Source organism: Barbus barbus (assembly GCF_936440315.1).
Source record: "Barbus barbus genome assembly, chromosome: 6".
Classification (NCBI taxonomy): Eukaryota; Metazoa; Chordata; class Actinopteri; order Cypriniformes; family Cyprinidae; genus Barbus; species Barbus barbus.
In genome coordinates this window covers 1662159-1672824 of record NC_136734.1, presented here as the reverse complement: position 1 = coordinate 1672824, position 10666 = coordinate 1662159, and the positions used below count along the sequence as shown (strand labels likewise).

Sequence of the window (10666 nt, the reverse complement as noted above, 5' to 3'; positions counted from 1 at the left end):
GATGAGCTTTGTAAAAATCAACGCGTTTCAGAAAGGTGGGGCATAGAGGAACAACAATAATGCACAGTATGTGGAAAATAATGTTTTTTTTAACCTTAAACCGCATAAACACATTGCATTACACCAAATACACAAAACAATGTTCTTTTTAGCAACATCATAATATGACCCCTTTAAAAATCTTAATTATTCCCCATTTTGACCAGAAATGCCTAAAGGATCTAGTGTGAATATTGCTTAAAAAAAAAGCATTAAATCGCTGAAAATCAAGCTTTAATGCAAAAATATCTAAATAAAGTATTTCCGTTTACTAATTCATCTTTTATACTCACACAGACTGGTGCTACCAGACACAAGTGAGCTGTCAATCTCACTGTAAAGGTAAGTGTAGCCTCTATGTGCAGATTCTGTTTCTTAATGTGCCATTCTAGACATCACTCAACTATCTAACACGTATATAAACTAAATCTAATGTTACTTCTCCATGTTGCTCTAAGGACCAGGCCGATGGAGTGAAGTCAATGCAGACTGTGGGAAGACCAAACAGTCACCAATCAACATAGTGACGAAGAAAACCAAGCTGGACGAGCGGCTGACGCCTTTCAAATTCACCGGCTACCAGACCATATTCGACAGCACCATGAAGAACAACGGCCACTCGGGTAAGACTGCAAACTGGACAAGAACAGCAGCTGAAGACAAGACTAATCTAGTCTGATGTAGAGCATGTAGTTTGAAATGTCGGTAACACTTTATTTTGATAGTCCACTTTAGATATTCTACTAACAGTAAGTAACTTTGTAACTACATGTCAACTAGCAGTCATTAGAGTATTAGTAGACTGTCTGCTTAATATCAGTTATCATCTTGAGAAGATACAAGAAACAAATCCATCAAGACATTTTTAACTTCAAACTGTTGCCTCTGGCTAAAATACGCTGCAGTATTTTGGATTAAGGCCTCATATTTATAAGTTAAAAACACTTTAATGATGGATTTGTTTCAGCTTTTGACTTCTCAAGATGTTAACTGATGGACTGGAGTGGTGTGGATTATTGTGATGTTTTTATCAGCTGTTTGGACTCTCATTCTGACGGCACCCATTCACTGCAGAGCATCCATTGCTGAGACACTGATGCAATGCTACATTTCTCAGAATCTGATGAAGACACAAACTGCTCTGTGTGACGCTGGACTGTAATATTGTGTTTTCCACATCAGTTCAGGTCAGTATACCCATCACAGCCACAGTGTCTGGAGGAAACCTGGGAGAAACATACAAGGCTGTGCAGTTTCACCTCCACTGGGGCACCAACGGAGGTCCTGGATCTGAACACACCGTCGATGGAGAGCAGTATCCCATGGAGGTGCGACCAACACCATATCAATGAAAAACACCGGCCTGCATCAGATTCACTGAATGAAATCCAATACTCGTTGACAGGGGCGGCGCTAGTGGGGGGGAAAGGGTGACAGAGTGCTAGGGCCCAGCGGTCTGGGGGGCCCGCGATCGCCTACTGGCCATCGGGAGCACCGGGACATTCTGTTCGAGTAGTAGGCCAATCGCAGAAACGAGGGAGACCTCCCCGATATTAGGCGCTGTTTTTAAATGACAGCGCATGCAAAACCACAAAGTAGCACTCCCCGATGCATCTGCCAGCCGCGTGTCAAAGCTGAATCTCCCGCACAGCGCTGGCGAACATGCAAGTCGCTTGATCCATTCAGATGTGACACAGAATTCTTATACAGTCGTGTGATATGAGAACATTAAAGGTTCTGTAGTGATGCTGGCTGAAAACAGCCACGACAATGAGATATATTGGAAAACGGCACTAGGCTTGTCAATTCAGCACCATAGTAATTTAACTTGAAGTTATTAACAATGTTTACAATTGACAAGTAATTGACAAATAAAACAATTTATTATAAATGTTACTGTTATTACATATTGGGGAATATTTTAATTTTATAGAAGGTGTTTTGTAGTTTCTTCATGTTTAGTTTTTTAGCTAAACTCTGGATTCTAAGCAAGAACTTCTTTCTTCTTAGATGTTTAGCTCTAATTAATTTTAATTGAAGTAAAATGTTAATTCAATAAGGGCCTGATTAATCAGATATCAGTGTCTTATATAAATTAGGTGTTTAGTATTTACAAATATAAAGTTCTTACAAATGAACTTGATTTTGAGGGGGCCCCATAGCAAATTTAGTGCACAGGGCCCAGAATTCACAGCGATGGCCCTGCTCATTGATTACCATTTTGTGCTTCTGATTCCAAAAATACTGTCTGTTTTGCTCGAGTTTTTATTTATTCATATATTTTTTACTTATATATATCTGTATTACTCTCTCACCAGCTGCATATTGTGCACATGAAACAAAGATACATCAGACTTGAAGATGCACTCAGAGATCCTTCAGGAATCGCGGTGCTGGGATTCTTCTACGAGGTTTGAAATGCTTGTGCTTTAAAATCAAGAAATGTGAGTTTGTTTAGTTCGCTCAGATGATTTTGAATTTGTACAATGAAAAATCAACATTGCTTCTAACTTTCAGGAGTCAAGCAGCTCTAACAGAAAGTATGATCTTTTCACACACGGCCTGCAAAGCATCCAGTATACAAGTAAGAAAACCACCTCAATCTGTACAGCGTTTCTGCAGTATTACAGGAATATTCCTTATGTGACATGCTGTTGATCAACACAGACAATCATTTTGACTTGGTTTGAATTTCTGATACCTTTATATTTTAAACACCTATTGATGGTGCTCTGATTCTTTCACTGTGAATGCATTGTCTGCATTAATCAAAAGCATGCTGATCAAGATGAATATATACTGGAATATCCCTTTAAGAGTGAAGTGTCATTTATTCAGTGTTCAACTAGCTTGTCCTGTTTCAGTTTAGTGTTCAGAGTGTCAGACAGTCATTGGTCATAGTTTGACTTCCTGAAGAGAGAAACACTGACACTTTCATAACATTGATCTGTTTGTTTGAGTGATACGATATACCAGATTATGACTCAACCAGTGACGTGAGCTTGAGACAACAGGACTATCTGGAAACAACTGTTATCTTTATTTTTCATGATTTTGTTCCGCTTAGTGCTGCTTCTAACAAAGAAATTACACACTTTTAATTATATTTTTTAAAATTAATTTTAATAAAAAAAAAAAAACGTTGTCTTCCTTATAATAATATTGAACTATTTTTTACTGTATTTTTGATCAAATAAATGCATTGTTCAACAAAACTGTCTGAATGACTCTTTTTGCTTGCGCAGATGGAAACACGACGCTCCGTAAGATCTCTCTGAATCAGCTCATTCTTCCTGAAGCCAACATGACTAACTATTACAGGTATGAAGGCTCTCTAACCACACCGGGCTGCACGGAGGCTGTGGTGTGGACGGTGTTTGAAAACCCCATTCCCCTCGACAGAGAACAGGTACGTTATTATCCTGAATACCAAAAACTGCACATGAACTTGTATTTAAACTAATTTACCTTGCTACATTGCTATCTTTTGCCATTACAGTCGTGCTCAGAATTATTGGCACCCTTGGTAAATCTGATCAAAGGCGGCTCTGAAAATAAACCTGCATTATTAATACTTTTGATCTTTTATTTAAAAAATTCTAACCTTTCATTGAACTAAAACAATTTAAAATGGGGAAAATATCATTATGAAATAAATGTTTTTCTCAAATACAGGTTGGACACAATTATTGGCACCCTTAGAAATTCTTATGAGTAAAATATCTCTGAAGTATATTCCCATTGATATTCACAATTTTGAGCACTCCAGGGTGATTATGAACATGAAATTATCCAGCCATGGCTTCCTGTTTCACAGAAATATAAATAGGAGGGAAAACAAAACCCAAATCCCCTTAATCATCCATCACAATAAGAAAAACCAAAGAATATGAACTAAATATCTTTAATGGGAGAATTAGAAAGCCATGAAGCATTGTGAATAATAAAATTACTAACTTAAAGTTGTTGACAATTTTTAATTTGTCATATTAAAGTGTTGTTTTAGTGTCACTGAAATACTATTATATTTTTTATTAATATTTTAAAGTTGGTTTTTTTTTAATATATTTTCAGATTTTTCTATCTTTTTTGTTTTCAAGTTTTAGTAATTTTGTGTTGTGTTTGTGTCATTTTTATTAGTTTTTTAATGTATATATAATTTGTATTCATTTTTACTTCAATTTATAGTTATTTTTAATGGAAGCCCGTTTCCACCACTGAATAAAAAATAAAAACATTTAAAAAAAAACATTTAAAAAAAAGGTGCAACTTTTTCCTCACAATTCTGACTTTTTCTTAGAATTGCGTGATATAAACTTGCAATTGCGACTTAAAGTCCAGTTTTGAGGGGGGAAAAGACTCAGAATTGCGAGTTTATATCTATAATTGTGAGAGAAAAAGTCGCAATAACCTTTTTTATTTTTTATTCAGTGGCAGAAACGGGCTTCCATATATTTTAGCATCTCAAGTTAAACGAAATGAAAAAGAGAAAAGTTGCTTTGGCAACTAGCTGAAATAAAATAGTTTGTCTTTATTTTGTATTTTGGTTAATGTTTATTTTATTTGTAGAAACAATTTTTATGGTTTTAGTTTTAGTTAACTATAATAACTCAGATATGTAAACAACATAATTGAAGTTAATACTGTAGCTATATATATAACGAGACACTAAAGAGCTGTTTTGGCACAAGTAGCTTGTTTTGATTTATATTATTTTGCAGAATTGTGGGTAATGTAGTTTTTCACCAGAAATTCTGCTTTTAAACACAATTCTAAGTTGAGTTGATATAATGCGAACTGACGGCTTCAACAAAAGCATCTATCATTGAATAACAACCTTGTAGCTCACAGTAGATCTGGTTTTAAAGACTAAAATCAGTTCCTCTATGGAGAAAATGAATGGGATTTTTACTTTCTATTAAAGGGCCAGCTCACCCCCAAAATTCAACTTCCTGTCATCATTTTGAACCTGCATGATCATTGCTTTGATAATTATGTGTCTTCAAACAGCTCCGGGCATTTTCCACCCTGAAGTTCCATAATGGGACCCTGATGGTGGGAACGTTCAGACCCGTTCAGCCGCATAACGGACGCGTGGTTTACCGGTCCGGCGGAGCAGCGGTTGCCGCCAGCGCTGTCCTGATTCTGGTCTCCATCAGCGCAGCGCTCGGCCTGTCCCGTCCCAACTAGAGCGAGTCCGACCCGCCACCAGGACACAATCAACACAAGGAGTTCTCAGCCAATCAACAGACCAACAGAAGAAAACCACAAACAAGCTGTTTCTACAGGACACTAGATGAGTTCGTGTAGAATCTGACTAGTAGACGTGTGTTCATAGCTATCAATAGGAGCTGGACTAAAGCCGCTCGGACTTTCTGTGAAGGTCTGACAGGGAATAAATGCATGACCTTTATCTGTTATAGACATCTGCCAAACACACACACACACACACACACACGGGCTATATTTACGAAGGCTTTGATGTGCTGGAGATGTGCATTACTAACACACACAGCGATGATCGGCACTCTACTGGTGAAAGGTCACAGAGGTCAAGGGTGAAAGGTCACAGAGCCGTGAGAATAGATCGGAGAGAAACCCAGATACAGCAAACACACAAATACATCTACATTAATTCTGTTGACAGATTTATACGGTGTTTCACACTTGAAGTCAACAAAATCAAATTTCCTTTAAATAAATCAAGTCAATTGATCGGGAACTGAGAAATTAAATGTGTGTGTGTGTATATATACTGTATTATATTATTTATAATTATTTAGATATTATTTATAATTATTTATAATGTGATAGGCATGCATTCTATATACTATATGTAAAATTAAATATATATATATATATATATATTCCTGTCCAGTTTTGCAAACTGCTTTCAGACCCCTAAAAATGTGCCAAGTGTGAACAAAAGGGAACCAAGTATTTTTTCATTTCTAAGTTTAGCCCAGACATGCATCGCTTCATACAGACACATAAAACCCTTTGCTAGTCAATAGAGATGGTCAAAGTGAAAGTGGTGTGTTCTCTGTGACAAGATTTTGTTTAAAATTAACTACAATTTCACAACACCTCCAGTCTGTGGCATGATATTTACACACATCTGGACTTGCTGTGGACGTCTTGAAGTCATGCATCTTGTGCACAAACTTATACTGTATATCCAAAAGATTCTGTTCATGTCTGTTGTGAGGACACATGATTTGTGTTTTATAAACTTTGAGGGTCTCAGACGCACTAAACGTGATGCATCGCTGCTCTTGCTGGAGAAAATGGATTAGTATTTGCAGTAAAAGCCGTTCAGACTCTACAAACAGGGAAACGTGCAACGTCTGTACTCATAATGCATTATGTTAACATTATATGTATGTTTTACACATCTATGTATGTATGTATATTCATGTAAGCCAGGGAAGGGCAACTTTGGTCCTGGAGGGCCACTGTCCTGCAGAGTTTAGCTCCAACCCTAATCAAGCGCACATGAACCAGCTAATCAAGGTCTTCAGTATCACTAGAAAGCTACAGGCAGGTGTGTTTTATTAGGGTTGGAGCTAAACTCTGCAGGACAGTGGCCCTCCAGGACCAAAGTTGCCCATCCCTTATGTAAACGCTGCTGTTTGTTATCTGTATTATTGCTGAAAGCATTGATAAATCTGACCTCTGGAGCAAAGCATCACTGAATCGCCATCTCCTGCCTGTGCATATTGACATTTAATCTTCATTTACATTGAAAATGCCAGTTTTTCGGCCTGTCAGAATGCACTGATGATATTATGATGTAACTGCTAATGATATAGTGAATGCATTCCAGTATAATAATAAATGGTTGCATTTCATTTTTTAAATAACATGCGTTCGGTCATTCTTTAGTATTTTAGACAAAGGTGAAGTCTGTCATTTCTGCACCAGTGAAATTGTTTTTAGTAATTGAAATAATGCTAAAATAAAATTAAACATTCTATAAAATGAAATAAAAATTCAGATGAAAGAATTAAAAACTGAAGCTAAAAAAAAATATCAGAATTGTGAGATTAAAACAAAAATAGATGGAATTTTTATATATTTTTTCTACTTAATTTTTTTTATTCCATGTCTGAAACAAGCTTCCATACTAATATTAATAAAACTGAAATGAAAATAAATTTTAGCTATTTTATACAGAAATATTTTTATAAAAAGAAATGATAAATGCACATAAAATTACTAAAGCTCAAACTAAAGCAATAAAACCTAAACTAAAGTAAAACTGAAAATATAAAACTAAAATCTACTTTAAAATATTAAATAAATACTATAATAATATAAAAATAATACTAAAAAACACTGTTCGGCAGCACTTTTCAAATTTAATTTAAAAAATAATTTTAAAATTAAATTTAATATAAAAAGAAGTTTTAAAAATAACGTTACATTTCTTAGCAATGGCATTTCTCTCTTTAGCCCTTTGATACAGCAGTGTAATGGCATTATAACCCAGTCAGATGTGCATCTCATAATAGTATAATACTAAGCAGTCAGACAGCTATGGAGTATAAATATATGCATTATTTACATTTACATTTATTCATTTAGCTGACGCTTTTATCCAAAGCGACTTACAATTGCTATATATGTCAGAGGTCGCACGCCTCTGGAGCAACTAGGGGTTAAGTGTCTTGCTCAGGGACACATTGGTGTCTCACAGTGGATTCGAACCCGGGTCTCTCACACCAAAGGCATGTGTCTTATCCACTAAACTTATCCACAAAACTCCTCATTCGTGAATGACTGCATTCAGTGAGATAATATTTTCATAAGGCAGAGGTCAGTGATCTCTGTCTGTCTGTCTGTCTGTTATCAGCGTATAGGTGAGGTGAGATTTAATTGCTCGTGTCTCACATTCCCACATAAACAAGCTTCACTCCGTCAGTCTGCGACACGTATCAACATCTAATCCGCTTCTAATTGACTCACACTGAACGCTCCAGTCTGAACCTGACAGTTCACTGCTTCTCCAAGGACTCTCAGAAACAACACAACCACATTAGAAACAGCTTTTTCCTACCATAAAGAGATTAGAAACAACTAAAAATATATTTCTTTATTATATCCTTCAATAAAATTCTTATTTTCATACATTGTGGACACTAAACAAATTAAATATGTATAATATATTTGATATGAAATTCTAATATATATATATATATATATATATATAACTGTTGGTGGTCTTTCTGAATTTGTCTTTTAACCAAAAATGTACTATTTACTTGAAGGACTCATCTGTGTTCAATGTAAGTGCAGCTCCATCAACAGCTTTCACAGCATACTGTTTATATCCACTGACAATAAACATTATAAATGCAATAAATGTCAGAATATACAGTTTGTAAAGTACAGCTGCAAGATTTAAACATTACACACATTAACAAGCGACCAGTCATAAAACATCTTACCAATATTGCATTTGTAAAGTCTGTTGGCAAAGTTGTAATCCAATATTTCACTTATATTGCCATGATTATGTAAATCTGCTAAACCAGTGAGTTCAACCTGAGAGATTGATCTGTTCACGTTCCCATCCATCTCAATGCCTACAGCTCATCTGACTCATTCAGCCATGAATGTACAGTACATGACCTGCACATCTTAGCCCTGTAAACATATTCTCTTCCACCTAAACCGTAATGTCACGTGAATATTTATCATATAAGGGGCCAATGTTTGGCCCTGGTGGTATAGTTAAAGTGTCTACATTTCAGGGGGCAAAAAGCATCTTTCTCCATTGACACCATTCAAAATAGATGGACATCAAGCAAAATCATTCATGCAAAATTGGCCACGCATTCATTTTTATGCATGAAATGAAAATGTTCCATTATGGAAGTTTGACCAATGCACAGTTAAAGGGGTCATCGGATGCAAAATTCACTTTACAAGTTGTTTGAACATAAATGTGTGTTGGAAGTGTGTGTACAACAGTTGCCAAGTCTGCGCATTATATGTGACTTTGGGCTTCTTTTTTTGTGAAGTTGCGTGGAAAAAATCCCTGGTTGCGGGTTGCGTTTTTTTTGGGCTTATTTAAAAATATATGGTTGCGGTTACAGAAATAGGACTTGGACAGAGAGATGGATTAATTGACAGGTATTTATTGACAAATAGCTGAGCAACAAGGAGTGAGACAGGTAAGTGGTTATCTTGGAGGTTATCTTGGAATTGTTTCAGTAAATCCTACATTTTTTTCAGATTTAAAAATTTCACTTGCAAATTTCAATTGTTACTTCTTAGTAACTGATATTTTTCACAAATAATTACAAAGAAATGACAAATAACATTGAATTCTATGAATTTTTTAACAAAGAAAAACTGAAATATTGAAATATAAAGTATTTATTATAAGACAAATACTGATACAACTTTATTTACAGAAATCAACCTAAAGTTACAAATGTCTTTCTTACGGTTTTATGCATATTAAGCTAAAATGTGAGAGTATTTTAATGTAAGAAAATCTAGACATTTCTCATGTAAGACTCGACTAAAAATGCAAGAAATTAGCAAAATCAAACTACCTTCCAATTTCAGTGTGAGTGTGAAGTAGATCAGACGTCAGTGTTGAACAAAAGCAGAGAGAACTAACCCAAATAATGCTGGCGTGACCATCCTGTGACCTGCAGACATGATCACAGCGTGTTCTCATCAGTTTGGACCTTGATACTGTGTTTCCATTTTAAGATGTCCTATGAAGACAACAATATTTGCTTTTATGGTGATAAAGAAATATTTCAGCACATCATCTGAACTGACACTGTCATTTGAATCTGTTTTGTGCCAGATTATAAAGGAGCTGAAATAGAAAGTTCAAGTAAATAATCAGTTAGCAAATAAGGTCATCGCTTCACTTTGAACGCAAAAATAGCTGTTAGAAAATGAGAGCTAAAAATAACTTGAGTGAGGTTTATTCTTGAAACAAGTGAAAATATGAAATTAAAATGTCACAATTACAGTATGTCATCTATGTCAAGGGTAGGTGGTTTGTGGTGTTTAGTAGCTGTTTATAAACACTAGTATTTCTGCTCTTTGGTCTAGTTCAGGTCAGGATGAGTGCGGGACAGCTCTGGCATCAGTGCATGTGTGAAACGTTTCACCCAGAGAGGATTTGGGGCGGACTGAAGGAAAGCTGATAAAGTGCAGAACAGGCGGCATTCCTGATGACACTGCGCCAGCAGGAGCAGATTTCCTATCACCTCTGCTCTATATCGCTGAAATTTAATCAAGCTGAGATGCAGGGGACACAAGAGTGAGTTTTTGTGTGTGTGTGAGTGAGTGAGTGAGTGAGTGAGTGAGTGAGTGAGTGAGTGAGTGAGTGAGTGAGAGAGTGTGAGGTCCTGAGGAGAGATAAGGAAAGTGAGTCAGAAATAAATTAAAAAAAAGGGACACAACTTTAAAGTCTGTACAAAAATAAATAACTAAGATTTAGACATCACAACTTTACATTCTCTGGAGAAAACTTGTCAGGGGGTTTCTGTGTGATTGCTTAAGTGTTCTGAGAGGTTGGGTCTCTAGCAAACAGCATGCAGAATTGGATATTTATTTAAATTTGAACTAAAGAAATTAGATAAATTAAAATTAA

At 35.8% G+C, this 10666-nt stretch overlaps 1 protein-coding gene across 1 annotated transcript; it reads left to right on the top strand.

Annotated features, from left to right (window-relative positions):
• Nucleotides 1-208: 208 nt before the first annotated feature.
• LOC306871614 (carbonic anhydrase 4-like) lies at nt 209-5229 on the top strand (the record flags this gene model as incomplete). Its single annotated transcript, XM_079419679.1, has 8 exons — nt 209-224; nt 337-381; nt 498-662; nt 1222-1367; nt 2358-2450; nt 2557-2623; nt 3285-3448; nt 5050-5229. The coding sequence occupies 8 exons, from the start codon at nt 209-211 to the stop codon at nt 5227-5229; spliced, it is 876 nt and encodes a 291-aa protein (XP_079275805.1).
• Between the last annotated feature and the right edge of the window lie 5437 nt (nt 5230-10666).